This window comes from Centruroides vittatus, unplaced genomic scaffold (genome assembly GCF_030686945.1).
Source record: "Centruroides vittatus isolate TY-2023 unplaced genomic scaffold, ASM3068694v2 scaffold_3046, whole genome shotgun sequence".
In the NCBI taxonomy this organism is placed as follows: Eukaryota; Metazoa; Arthropoda; class Arachnida; order Scorpiones; family Buthidae; genus Centruroides; species Centruroides vittatus.
Genome location: NW_027122699.1, coordinates 2023077 through 2038077, shown reverse-complemented (window position 1 = coordinate 2038077; position 15001 = coordinate 2023077). Strand labels below are relative to the sequence as shown.

At 37.4% G+C, this 15001-nt stretch overlaps 1 protein-coding gene across 1 annotated transcript in view; it reads right to left on the bottom strand.

Moving 5' to 3' along the window:
- The window catches only part of LOC136988092 (serine/threonine-protein kinase PLK4-like), a 57184-nt gene extending 53242 nt beyond the window's left edge, over positions 1 to 3942 (bottom strand). Inside the window, exons 1-3 of the mRNA XM_067285896.1 lie at positions 3753 to 3942; positions 264 to 359; positions 89 to 181 (exon numbers count right to left, since the gene is read on the bottom strand). Coding sequence (XP_067141997.1) covers positions 89 to 181; positions 264 to 359; positions 3753 to 3788 — 225 coding nt within the window. The 5' untranslated portion in view covers positions 3789 to 3942. The remainder of the gene's footprint in view (positions 1 to 88; positions 182 to 263; positions 360 to 3752) is intronic.
- Positions 3943 to 15001: the final 11059 nt, after the last annotated feature.

Here is a 15001-nt window from a genome sequence, read left to right as displayed (position 1 = left end):
TAAAAAAAAATATAAACCTGATTTGAAATTACAAAATAATTTTTAAATTTATTATTTAAAGTATTAAAACTTCTGAAAATTTTTGTACCTTTACAATAGAGGGGTGATTTAAACATCTGTGTATCTTGATTTCTTGACTTATACGATCCAGCATTTCTCCTCTCATTTTACGAACGTCGATCTAAATGAACATAATGAATAAACAAGTATTTATACGCTCAATGGAACGTAAATTAGTTAAACTGTAATAAAAAAACACATACCATTTTAATTGCCACTTCCATGTTATTGCCAGTGTACACTGCTCTATATACAGTGGCAAATGCACCTTCTCCAATCTGTTGCCACTGAATAAAATCCTAATTCATAAAAAGTACACATCAATACAATAGCGTAACAACCATTACCACCACACATTAGCTGCAGAATAACCATATGTTTTATAAAAACATTTGTGATTACATTTTTACACATTATTATTTAATAACACTGTACTGTGATATGAAGTACAGAACATAATTATTTTGAAATTTTCTGTTTACATAAAAAAATCTATGACATGACTGATAGAGCTAGACAATATGGCCAGATAATTGTGACCAGACAATCACGAGTCTACTGTATTCACCATTGTTTGCAACGTAAAATTGTGTATTCAATAATTTGTAGATAGCAAAAGAGTCTCTAATAATTGCGAGGAAGATCACTATGCAGGTATTCACTGGGACTTTACAAAACTGTTCTTTATGTATTATATGTATTACATTATATATTATGTACTACCTGTATTACATATATTATAGGGTGGGGCAGAAAGGACAGATGTTTTTGAAATGGCTACAACTCACCACCAGGTTAAGTGACAGATGTGTGGCAGGTAGCATGAAAGTAGTGAGGTCTTAGCATTGTCTTTTCAGTTGAAGGCATGAAGTTGTGGATAGAACATTAGGTGTATGCATATGACCGAGGAAATAGTTGTATGCAAAGGGGATCACTCAGTCATATAAATCTGATGAGAATATATTTCTGCATCCTTGCATACGATGGAAATGTATTCCCATCAGATATGTGTGGTTTCAACAGGAGTGGGCAATGGCCCAAACAGCTACAGCATCAATAGACATTATTCGTCGTCTTTTCCCTGGTTGCCTCATTTCCAGGTTTGGTGACATTCATTGGCTTCCTCGTTCACCCAACATATCCACGTGTGATTATTTCTTGTGGGGACACCTCAAGACATGTGAATATGAGCATAAGCTCATTCTTTGCAAGAACTGAAGGAAGCTATTCATGTGGCAGTCACCAAAATTGCCTCTAGAAATGCATCACTGATAACAGACACCACATGGGAGATGTTTTCCACACTTGATTCTGTAAAATGCCATTTCAATACAAACTTACATCTTTCAACAAATATCTTTTGTAGTAACAATTACAGATGCTGTAATTTTTTTTAAAATGTCTGTCCTTTCTGCTCCACTCTGTGTATGTATTAATGATCTTAAAAGTGAAACAAAATGTTTTTTAAAACATTTAATCATGAATGATTAATGAATAACATGAGGATTCATCTACAGGTCCAATTTGTACTCTCGAAAATCATTGCCGAGCTCACTTAGACACCTATGTTATCTTCAGACAAGTTATGCTATTACTACTGGTCAGAAAAATATAACAAAGATTCCAAACACTTCACATATATGACATGTATCAGTACATATGTAAAATACTCATGTAACAATAAAAGAAAAACACTAAAATAATTCTATATTTTTTAACATTTACATCTTGTTAGTAGTAAAAATTTGTCATTACATGCTCAGAAATCCCACAATGGATTAGTCAAATGTTGAGGAATTGTGAGGCTTCAAATATGAAGTATGATTTGTAAATAGAACAAAAAACTGTGATTCACTTACTGAAACAGAAGGTCCTACTTTTCAATATAGTCCTCCTGGTTTGTGATGCATTTCAGCCAGTGATCTGGCTTGTGGATGCTACTCTAGAATAAGTCTTTCAGTAACAGACAGTCCTGAACAGCCTGTATCACATCCTCATCACTGCCAAACTTAATCCCATCCAGATATTCTTTTAAAAGGCAGAAGAGGTAATAGAGGATACAAAGTTCAAACTGTATGGAGAATGGAAGATTAGGTTCCATTTCAGTTTCTGGATGAGTGTTATCATGTATTCCATCTGAAAACTGAAATGGAACCTAATCCTACAATGCATGCTCTGACTATTACCTCTGTGGCCCCTAAAGGAATATTTGGGTAGGAAACGGTTTGGCAGTGATGAGGATGTGATACAAGCTATTAAACTCACTCAAATGAAAATTTTATTGAACAGGAATGGTTTGCGATTAGGAAAGAGAAAGAGAGAACAAGCAGCTAACTTAATCCTTGAAAAATATTAAATATTCAAATTAATGGAATTGTTTAATATTTTAAACATATCAAATTTACTTTCTTGTAATATTCCACTATCTTTACTTGAAAAAGTGTTACAGAAACAGCCCACCTATAGTCACCAAACACTAATAGTTAGCTGGTAATTGATTTGCATCTGACTGACAGATTGACCACATACAATTTTCCTAGTTTATTCACATGACACCTAAATAGAAACTAGTTCTCCTGTGGAGAGAACTCCCAAAAGGTATCTCCCTTAGCAGATCACCTTCATGTTTTATTGCCATATCACATTAAACAAAGTAACAGAAACAAACGAGTTGATTTGACTCTTCACAACAGAATCAGCCAGAAGGCTGATTCTGTTGTGAAGAGTCAAATCAACTCTATTGTGAAAAGAAATAAGATCCATAATTACTTGAAACCTTAAGAATTTTTCCAAAAAAAAATTTCAGTTAGAGCTAAGGGAAAAGTATATATCATTTTTTTAATTACTTAGCAGATAAGTGGGCAAAATACGACAAGTGGTAGCGGTTCCGAGACAATTTGGATCGAAGGGCACTCCAAAAAACCGCATTTCCATCTAGCCCAAGCGACTACGCCAGCTTCAAGTAGACCATTTGGCCATTCGTCAGATACTCGACATTACACAGTCGGGGCACGGAGGTTTGCCCAACCCGTACACCAAGATGCAAGCAACAGGAAGCACCTAAACATACGACTACACGTAAAGCGGAAGTCAAGGCAAGCGACATCAAGTCCCGACCAACACAAAGCACAGAGAACAGGCAGTAGTACCAATTAAAAGTAAAAACCATTTTCAAAGTGCTCTTTCCCACCCCGAATTGCACGGAACCATACCACTCATCATATGTCATCCGACTACTCCACAAGTAATTACGAAAACAGTGGACATCCTTTCCTTAACTCTCCTAAGGCCACAAGCTGGATCTTTAATCTCGAATGTCATAATAGCAAGCACATGCTTCCTTTAACTAAGATTTTATACATTAAAAACTATCAAAATTAAATATTTATACAGTTTTCTGCATCAGAAATATTACAAATAAGCATTTTAATGTGTAAAAATGTGAAAAATACTCCTTTGAAAAGTGTTTTCAAGTTGCATCTGTCAGACTCAATTGCTGCTAATAACATCATCAGCTTTAATTAATGATTAAATGCTTCCTGGAATGTAGATAATGGACGTTTCATTTCATAATTTTGCCCGTAAATATGAATAAAATTGGTTTAAGAGCGTCTCTGACAGATGCAAATCGAATGGATTCTGTGATAACTTTCCAGATTTTAAATTGATTCCAGTTTATTTACAACACTTACAGCTTTGGTAAGAACTTTCATCATCAGAGACTCCATTACGAAATGTTATTAGCGAACTTTACAAAAATTAAAAAAGAAAAATTTGAATTTCGTTCGTTTGAACGTTTTCATCTTCCCGCAATTAGAACGGAAACAAACAAAACAGAATCGGCCATTAAGATAACGTCGTTTCTGTCACGTGACGGACGTTTCTACACAGTACCGACCAATTATCGAAGAGCTCCTGCGCCACCTGCATTTTTTACTTAAAAAATATATATATTGTATATTAACGAAAAATTCGAATATGACGCGGAGGTAAAGATCGAAATTGTATTCGCCGTTTTAACGGATTTTTAAATTACGGTAATACGTTACGAAATTTTGGGCGAGTTTTCTACAAAAACGGATCTTCTGCAGTTAGAATAATAAATTTTATTTTTTGCTAAAGTTTAATATTTGTAAGCTCGATCGCTTGTATCCAATTACCGCGTGTCTTCTTTTTTCCGGGCATGTCCGCTTTTTTATCGTGTAAAGCTTGACCGAATGGATTTTAAATATATATAAATTATAATCTTTACTTCGGTATTATATCAAAAAATAAAAATAAAAAACTGAAGACAAAGTCGACAAGGTAAAAAAACTGGGAGTAGGTACAAATAGGAGGAGTAAAGTGCTGGAGGCAAAAATTTTGCAGGCCATATCAACAAATGTCATTAAAACAAAAATTCGGAAAGTAGCAGATGATTTAAAACAATTGCAGCAAAAGATAAGGATGACAGTTGACCACTTGATCAGTAGTTGCGCTAAAATCGCACAAACAAAATAAAAAATAAAAACCGGCATAATAAGATCGTCCAAATGATCCACCGGTCATTGTACAAGAAGTTCGACATTAAAAGTAGGGGTGCGAACGCAGTATGAAGGTGATTGAAAATGAACAAGACATTAGCGAGGTTGAAGCCGAAGTTTTAAACACGAAATTGTGAACGTTAGACGTTCAGCGCCGCTTTCCTGTAAGCCTAGAAGTTTGATAATGGCGTTTGGATTGTCGAGCATGATTCCACTGACTTTCCAAACTCCATTGTCAAACTTCTAGGCTTACAGGAAAGCGGCGCTGAACGTCCGACGTACACGTTTTCGCGTTTAAAACTTCGGCCTCGACCTCGCTAATATACTTTGGAACTTCAGACTACAAACAGAAATTTTTACAGCTAAATTAGCAAGCGACGCTCGAAAGTTTGTTGAGCTTTTCTCCACTCTTTCAGACCTATGGGCACTAACAAGTAAGAGGGCCTTAATAGCAAGTCCATTATAGGTTTTGTGGGATTCAATTCCGAGTTCTCAGAGCGATAGATTGCCATCTTAACCGCTCCGCTATCCGGCCAAGTTAGTTGAGTTGAAAAATCGGGCTAATTTCATTCCGATTGTCAATAGCCGTATACCGGTATTTTTGAGAGAAATCTCCGGATAATAATAATAAAAGAAAAATGTGATTAAATTTATTTTATTTTTATTCTTCTATTGAAATCTCTTTAGAAGCAAGATGAACTATCAGGCATTTTGAATTGTATCGTTATAAACATAAATACAGTATTAAAATTTTCCTAAATTTATGCTAATCTCGGAATCTACCAGACCGATTTTTAAATTTTTTCGCTCTCGGAAAGCTTATTCCTTACGGGTGAACGTAAGCTACATACTATTTCCATATTAAAAAAGAAAATGCACGAGAACGATGTTTTTACTGCGGCTTTTTGCTCCGCTGAAGGTCTATTCCAACGACATAACTAGTAGACCCCAAGCCGGGCCGCCATTTTTGAAGCGAATTGAACGTGCGTCTGTCATGATACTTTAAAGCAAAAAGCTGCGCACATGCAGGAAATACCTAATACAGATTCTACGACTGTTTATCACATAAATACACAATTTTCATGACTGAAATTTGCAGAACTGATAAATAATAAAATCAAATTTTGTTCATATTTGAATTACATCATTAGCGGATAACGAAACACGTATCTTGACGTACGATTAACTGCACGGCAACTCGGTGGCATTCCTGTTATTCTTCTTCTTTTTCTTCTTCTTCTTGTTAGCGTTGTCCCGCAGATGTAGGGTCCACTATTCGGATCTTCGAACGCCACTTTGTTCGATCGAGTGCATCGTCTTGGTTCAAGTGCAGAGCCCTTAGGTCAGCATTGATAGCATCTTGCCATCGTTGCTTTGGTCTTCCGCGTGGCCGCCGACCGTTTACCTCTAGGTCAGCGTTTCTCAACCTGGGGGTCGCGGTGATATTAAAGGGAGGTCGCGAGACAATAATGAAATCATTTTATGAGAAAAAATCATTTATTATAAACTTATAAATGTATTACTTACAATAAGTACACATGTAAAGGAAAGAAATTAATGTGATGGTTGCATTTGTTTTTCATATAAAATTTTCTCCATACGTGGATCGAATTACAAAGAGCACGTATGTACACATCAAGTTGGAACTTGTAAATTGCTCATGTATGTAAACGTCATACATGCATGTTCACACCCTGTCGCTATAAACGCAGCGACATAAAATAATAGGAATAGTTGTATTACATTTTTTATTAATCGCGAAATATTAATTTTATTTATATTTACTATTTGGGGGTCGCGGAGCTAAGAAGGTTGAGAATCGCTGCTCTAGGTGGTAGGCAATGTTGGCAACTGTATCCGGGGCTGATCGTCGGACGTGGCCAAACCAGAGCAGGCGTCTCTCTCTCATTTTTGTCTCAATGGGCGCGATGCCAAATTGTTGGCGTATCGTGTCATTGGTGATATGGTCGAAGAGGGATACACCAAGCGTCCTGCGAGCCATGCGCATCTCCATGGAATGGACACGCCGTTCGGCTGCTCTCGTTGATGGCTAACATTCGAAACCATTGTTATAGCCGACAGCGAATGGTAAATCAAGGATTAACAAACACACTTTGTTAATTTACAAAACTATACTTTTATTCGCTACGCTACAAGGTTCTTTTACACTGAATCCCAACGTGTAAGCGGCGAAATTACAAAGTCCAGAATACATAAAATAAAACTACTAATATTACAAGGGGTCCTTATCTATCTTAAACCTACTTACAGACTATAAGAATGGAAGAAAGAGAGAATATAGGTACAGAAAAAGAGGAAGGTGGAAATACCCGGGATTTTTGCTCTGAGTGCTCCGTGACGCTGGGCGGAATTACTGATGCCTATTATCATCTGTTTCGGTCGGTACTGTACCTCTCGTTCACTCTGTCGATAATTTACTCAAATCCGTCCAATAAGATTGGCAGTTCATCAGGAAGTTCTTTGTCTACTTTAACACTAGGTCTTCTCCGTCTCGACCTCACTCGTCGAGCTTCAATCTCTATCCTATGTCGTTCCAACTTACAACCCGTGCTCCACGACCTTTCTCGTCGAGAGCCGAGATCCCTTCTCTTTTTTTCTTCTTTTCCTCTCCTCTCTGTTTTTTTATTACTTTGTTTTCATCGGAGGCATCACTCCCCATCAGGTAGTAAAACAATTAGATAGTAAAGTGATTAAGAAGGAAGTCTTTTTTTTTTTTTTTTTTTTTTTTTTTTTTTTAACAGGAAAGGGAGAGAAACAAAAGAAATCTTAAACCTAACTTAAATTTATAAATTTATCAAATACAAAATATACATTAATATGGCCAACGCCCACACCATAGAGAGCGACGAGTCGTACCACAGTTTGGTAGATTTTTGATTTTAGGTACATGGGCATCTTTTTGTCGCAGAGAACACCGGTGACTTCTCTTCATCGTAGCCATGCCGCATTCACCCTCGTTCGTACCTCGTCGTCAATGCCTCCGTCCCTCTATAGGGTTGAGCCGAGGTAGCGAAAAGTGTGCGTTTTATACGAGTTATCACCGTTGACCTGGATCGCGTCCACATTTGGAAAAGTTTCTAGATATACGGTCTTCTTGGTGTTAAGGCGCAAGCCAAAGCGACTCAGACGGTTTCTCCGGGCCTGCACCTGACACTGTAGCTCTTCTCGAGTAGTAGTTGCAAGCATGATGTTCAAGGACGACGCCAGCCAATGGGTAAGGGGGAGGCAAGATGATGTAAATTGATAGAGGATATGAATTGTATGTAGGTAAAATAGAAACGATTCATCAAGTTTTAATCATTTGCTATGTACCGGAAAAGAAATATCTCAAATAAAACATTTTCTTAAACTTACAAGAAGCCTAAGAAGATTATTTTAATTAAAACTTAGCATTTAAATAACTTTTTCGAATTTCTAGGGGAGGGCAACTGCCCCTCTGCCCCTCCCCCTGGCGACGCCCTTGATGATGTTGTCAGCATAAAGCAGCGTCCAAGGCACATCGTTCTGTATATTCTTTGTGATAGTGTCCATGATGAGAATGAATAGCAGTGGCAACAGTGCGGAGCCCTGATGAATGCCAATGTTCACTGGGAAGTTGTCAGATGTACCAGCCGCGCACATTACTTGGCTGCTGGTTTTTGTGTACAGCATTCTGATCCAGCTGACGAGGTTCTCAGGCACTCCGTGGTCGCGGAGTGCATACCAAATGAGATGGTAGGGTACGCGGTCAAAAGCCTTTTCCAAGTCGAGGAAAGAGACATGTAGTGGTTTATTTTTCTCCCGGTGTTTCTCCATCCATCTGCGGGCTGCAAAAATTGCGTCGGTAGTTCCACAGCCCCTCACAAAGCCACACTGCCGACACTGATCCCAACGATGTCACGCAGACGTCGGTCAATAATGCACTCAAAGATTTTCATGGTGTGAGAGAGTAGGCGTATTGGTCGGTAGTTGGAGCATTCTGCTGAGTCGCCCTTGTTCTTGAACACCGGTACAGTGGTACTTGTAAACCAGATCGTCGGAGGTCGGCCGGTGACTACCACAGTACTGAAGAACGCAGTTAGCCAAGTTGTAGTCTCGGTGTGCAGATCCTTGAGCTTCCAGACGTCGGCTGGCAGTGGCATTCCTGTTATCTCCTATGACAATTCCCGCACACTCGAGTATTTAAATAAATGGCAATTACGCCAGAAATAGCTACCATAAGTCAGCATACGACAATCTGTCCACAGCACATGAACTTTTTGTCTGACTCGTTAGACTAACATGGTGACGCCCAGGAGCGGATCTAAGTTTTTCGGGGCCTAGGGCTTATTGAAGTCTAATGGGCCACACTTTTTGTTAGATTAAGAATCTTTAAATTGTGGTTTAAAATTCATTTTTAATAACATCAAAATCAGAGTTGAAATATATTTATTTATGAAATGGTGTTGAATGACAAACTTTATATCGATAAGTGCTCATTGTTAATGAAAAAGTATTAAAAATTTATGATACTAATTCAATTTTGGGGGTCCAGGGCTTAAGCTCCCATTTCCTCCCATACGTTGTCAATTTCCATGCCATTATTTAAGTTTATGGTTTTGTTTTTATTAACAATTGCGAAGTGTTCTTTGAATTTACATAGATAACTGTCTTTTTCTCTGTGGATTATTTTTACACTTTTTTCATTGATTGTGCATCCAAACCTGCTGTGCATTCAAATGCCTTAAGGGATACAACATCAACACCGCGTAGCTGTATGTCTAAACATGAAACAGGTTAGTTCACTATTGTGTAAATATATCCAAATAATGGAAGTTGTAATAATAGTTGTAATTTACCATAATAATCACTGTAATAATTGTATTTATACCAATTTGTAGAAATGTAACACCTGATGAGGGGTGCAAGTTACACAAAAAAATCTTGCACTTGAAATGCATAGTGAATAAATATAACGAAGATAACACTCGGAAGTTTTTGTCTCTGATGAAATGCGGTCAAGACAAAAAAACATCTGTTAACTTCTTCGGATTTAACCCATGAATTCTCATCATTTTTTTGAAGACATACGGTATTTAAAGAATTGATTTTTAAAGCAATATAAAGAAAACCGCACCATTGATATAATACATATCTATTCTTATAGTAGATGACTATAACTATATTTATACTTATTTTAAACTTATCTCGTCTACTACCGGTAGTACTTAATCAATTACCAGGACTTATTATACTGGATTTATGGATGCAGATCAGAAATAATATTGTTTATTTAAATCACCTGTACTCATACACTTTAACATTGTGTTTCGGACCGGTTTGTCCCTCATCACCAGGCATTTAAAAGGCATTTTCTACAATTAAATAAAATTTTGTTACAATCATAAATAAACATAAAATTCCTGACAATAAAACAATAAAATTCTTACAATTTCTGGGTTTTTTTTATTTTGTATTTTTTTTTTCTTTTTTTTTTTTGTTTTTGCTCGGAGCTTTTTTTTTTTTTTCAACTCTTTCCGCCCTGTGGGCACTAAGAGGGCCTCTTTTAGTAGGCCCATTATGGGTTCGGCCAGGCCCACAATAGGGCGACCGGGTGGTGAGGGACGGGCCCGACATATCCGAACGGACCACCCCCGAAAATTCCTGGGGATTATTCGACCCGTTCGGATTCGATCCCGGGTCCCCCAGAGCGGTAGGCTGCCACCTTTACCGCTCGGCCATCCGGCCGTCTTGCTCGGAGCTAGGAATGTGTTTAAAAACCCAGAAATTGTAGGAATTCTATTGTTTTATTGTCAGGAATTTTATGTTTATTTATGATTGTAACAAAATTTTACTTGTAGAAAATGTCTTTTAAATGCCTGCTGATGAGGGACAAACAGGTCCGAAACACAATGTTAAAGTGTATGTGTTCAGGTGATTTAAATAAACTATATTATTTCTGATCTATAAGACCTAATTGCTGCATCCATTAATCCAGTATAATAAGCCCTGTTAATTGATAAAGTACTAGTAGACGAGATAAGTTTAAATTAAGTTCAGGACACAAAGGCATATTAATTAAACTATAACTATATTTTAAACCATATTCGCTACATTCCATTTTATTTAACGAATAAAGACTTTATAATCTGTAACTATGACCAGAAAATACTACAAATCGAGTCCTGCTGTTCGTCGTAGCGGTATAAATTAGAATTAATGCCCGCTCGAGGGCTAGAGCTTGTTAAGATAACTCTATGGTTTCTACGTTAACTTTTATCCGATTCGGGGTAAAGTAGTTTTATGTCATTGGTCTATCCTCTTTGCCACCTAGTATTTTTATGATCATTGTTTTAGTATTAATCCTGCGGTACCATTATTTAAAAATAGTAATTAGTCTTATGTTATCTACCTACATAAATTGAGTTCTTTCGGTTATTTTTCGGATTTATGCATATGCCAGTGACCCTAACGACGATAAAATGCCTTAAGGAAAGCCTGAATTGTCACGAAATATATCCATGTCAAGGGACCATTGGAAAGCTTATCCATGTACTTAGTCTACCTCGTATTCGAAAACTGGACCCCTCCTCTCTGATTTCATCTCCGGATGGAATCAGAGAGGAGGGGTCCAGTTTTCCAGCAATTGGACAAATTTTGCAGACCCACTCTGCCACTCTGCAGAAAACATACGCTCCCCTACAACGAGGACAAATCAACCCCTCCCCGAGTTCCCGGGAAATGCTGGGCATTTTTTGCTAGTTTCAGAATAAAGAAAATAATAAACTTATCACTCTCCAATATAAAAATATAAACAGTATATAAATAGCTCTTTACTATTGCTTCACTTGCCATAATTAAAATCTTTTCAATGAATATCAATGCATTTGCGTATTTTGGAAGGCACTTCAGCGCACTTCCTCAATGATAAAATGTGACTAATATAGATTACGTTAAACAGAACTATAAATAACTTTAGCGATAAGAACGAATAAAGAAATTCTTGTTATTTACCTTAACGATAACATCATTATCAAATGATACATTTAAATAAAACTATGTCGATCCAACAGAAGATAAATTTTAATTGCCTTTCCTCAATTACACTTCAATCTAATTGCATGATTTTTTCTTGTGTACCCTTGGAATAAATTTAAAACTATTCAATTCAAAGCATTATGTTAACAGAATAGTATGTTCTTAACATACCGAAGCACGTGTCAGTAATGAATGCAGTCTCAAACGTTGAAGTGAAATCAGGAGTTCGCTAGTTTGTTTCGCGACACGAAAACGATCTACCGAGGGGGTGCCTCTCGGGAGGACTTTCTAAGGGAAAGTGTAATGAACGTGAAGAAAACCCGGAAAACTCCACGTGGCCAGTCCATTAGTTAGTCGTGAACTCACGACCAACTCCCAGTGTTCAGTGGTTTTATCCACTCGGCCACTGGTGGGCGCTGAAACATTTCACACTCTAATAAATTAGAATGCAGGATGGTTCAGCAGATAAAATGGCAGCCTACCGCTCTTGGTAATCTGGAACCATTTCCGGATGGATCGAAAAACCCCAACAATTTTTCGGGTTTGGTCCATCCGGAGAAGTCGAATCCCGTCCCTCATCATCTTTTGTAAGCCTGGCCGAACCCACAATGGTTAGAAAGAGGTCCTATTAGTGTCCACAGGGCGAAGAGAGTTAAAAAACGAATTAAACGTATTAAAAAATAGTCTGGGTTTGGGTTCATTTGGATACGGCAACGCGACACGGGTGATTTGCCAAGGAGGGATGCCTCCCGGCAGTGCCGTTTTAAGGCAGGGCTTACGGGGCCCCCTAACCCGAAAGTAATAAAGTTACAAGTAAAAAATAGGTTAACTGAAATAGATTAATTGAAGTTTGATTAAAAAGTTTGATTAAAATTAAAAACTCAATGATTAATATATTAACTTAATTTTTAAAATAATATTTTTTGTTATTCTTAGAATAAGAAAACTTAAAAAATTTTTGTTACTTCTTATTCACCACACTTCGACCGAAAACGGTACTTTGATCCTGCGGAAAGAAAATTCCACTTCCTGGCCAAGGGAAGTGAAAAATCGTATATACTCTACGGGAGGAAACAAATAATGCATCCCTAGGCCTGTAATATACTATTGTGCCTGTTTCCTTAAGATGGCCTCCTTCTTGGTCCTGGGCCAAAACCCCTTACGTTCTAAAGACAGCACTGCCTCCCGGGAGGACTTTTATGGGAAACGGTCCCTATTTAGATGTTACTGACGTGAAGAAAACCGGGAAAACTCCACGTTGCCAGCCCGTTGGCAGGCGCGAACGACCAACTACAGTGTTCAATGATTTTTATCCAAAACCACTGGTAGACACGAAAATAATCTGGGAATTTAACGAAACTTCCGGAAGACGGAGTACTTAATTTCCAGTCATTTGTATAGAATTATGAACACGTTGAATAAGTCACATAGTGCGTATTTTTTCTTAATTTTTCTGTCTGTGGGCACTTTTTCCAGACCCACAATCGGAGACGACCGAGTAATGAGAGACTGCACCAACGTATCTGGGATAGCCCACCTATTAAATATTCGTGGATTGGATTGACCAATGGTTTAAAGGTAACAAACAACATATGGGCGATCTGCCAAAATGGAAATGCCTATTGGGAGGACTTTTTACGGGAAACTAGCCCATATTTAGGTGTTAGATATGTAAAGTAAATCTGGAAAAGTCGACGGCCGGATGGCCGAGCGGTCAAGGTGGCAGCCTACAGCCCGGTGGGACCTGGGATCGAATTCGGACGGGTCGAAAAAATTACCAGGAGCTTTTCGGGGATGATCCTTCAGGATATGTCGGGCCCCGTCCCTAACCACCCGGCGGTCCCATTGTGGGCCTGGCCGAACCAATAATGGGCTTGTTAAAAGAGGCCCTCTTAGTTCCCACAGAAAGAAAAATGCCAAAAAAAGGCAAAAAAAAAAACCGCGAAAAGTCCACATGATCAGCCTGTTGGTCATTTGCAAAACTATAACCAACTATTACGTGTTCCGTCATTTTTATCCACTTAGTCACTGTGGAGCACAAAATTCGTAGGGTTTCCGTTCTGATTCGATCCCGAATTCCGTAGAACAGTTGGCCGACACCGTTATTACCACGGTCGTGCGTCCGTCAATCTAATACATAGTATAAAACGACAGAAACATGTTGAGGACGTCTCATAACGTGAGAAGACAAAGATAAGTTTTCGTTTTCCCCAAATTCTACCTTTTCGCTCCATAAGAATACGAGTTGTAACAATACAGTTGGATTGATATTTAAATTTTATTGCCTATTGATTAAAACATTATCCTGATCACAAAGTTCATGCAATTGGAACTTTTCAATTTCAAACAACACAGTATAAAAAGCAAAACAATATCCAAACACAATTGAAAAGTTTTAAAAATTTTATGAGAAAATAATAAATTTTAGGCATGCTTTTAAGTGTTTTATAATATAATTTAAATATTTTTATCTGAAATTCATTCCATATGATACTAAGAAAACATTTTAATCATATCCATTCTGAGTTCCGCGAGATCTATAATGGAGTGGCCATATTATATGGTGAGGAACAAGGCCTGGCGTGTCCCAGACAGAATTCCTGGATTGTTTTCCCGAATCCGAGCGGTTAAGATAATAGCTTATCGCTTTGGGGACCTGGAATCAAATCCGTACGGGAATTTTTCGGGAATTAATAATATTCACCCGGATACGTCGGGTCCCTCACCACTCCGGCAGTTCCGTTGTGGGCCTGACCAAACCCGTAATGGGCTTGTTAAAAGAATCTTTTTAGTGCCCACGTAACGAAAAGAGCTTTTTCAAAAAATTTACTTTCATTTCTATGTGAAGGTTCGAAATTGTTCTCCGGATACAGTTTTTCACGCTATGCGATGACCATTACAGGCGTTTTTTTCTTTATTTGTCTACAAACAAAATCCTAATTTTCCGCTTTATCCAGGTTAAGATACGTTATTCCTATCCAAAAATCACTATTCGAATAAAAGAAAAACGAAAAATAAAACAACTATATTTGATGCATTCTTAAAATTCCTTTGGGTAATAACGTTTATAGGAAATGATTATGAATACTCTAAACCCATACATGTTATTGATTTTCTGTAAAATCATCAGGTTGGCTAATTTTATTCATCAGAATTTTCTATAAATTAAATTTTATACAGGTATTTGATATTTTGCTAAAGATTTTCTAATTGTTTTAATTTTTTTTATATAAATTTAGTTTAATTAACACATTATAAGTAGCGATACGAAGTAAAACTACTGCAATTTAATCAATGCCGGCGATGTTGCTGCATATTCATATACATGAACTATTATAAAACTGGGATAAAGATTTAAAAGTTGAAGCAACTTAAGCGAAACTATTAATAAATAAATATCA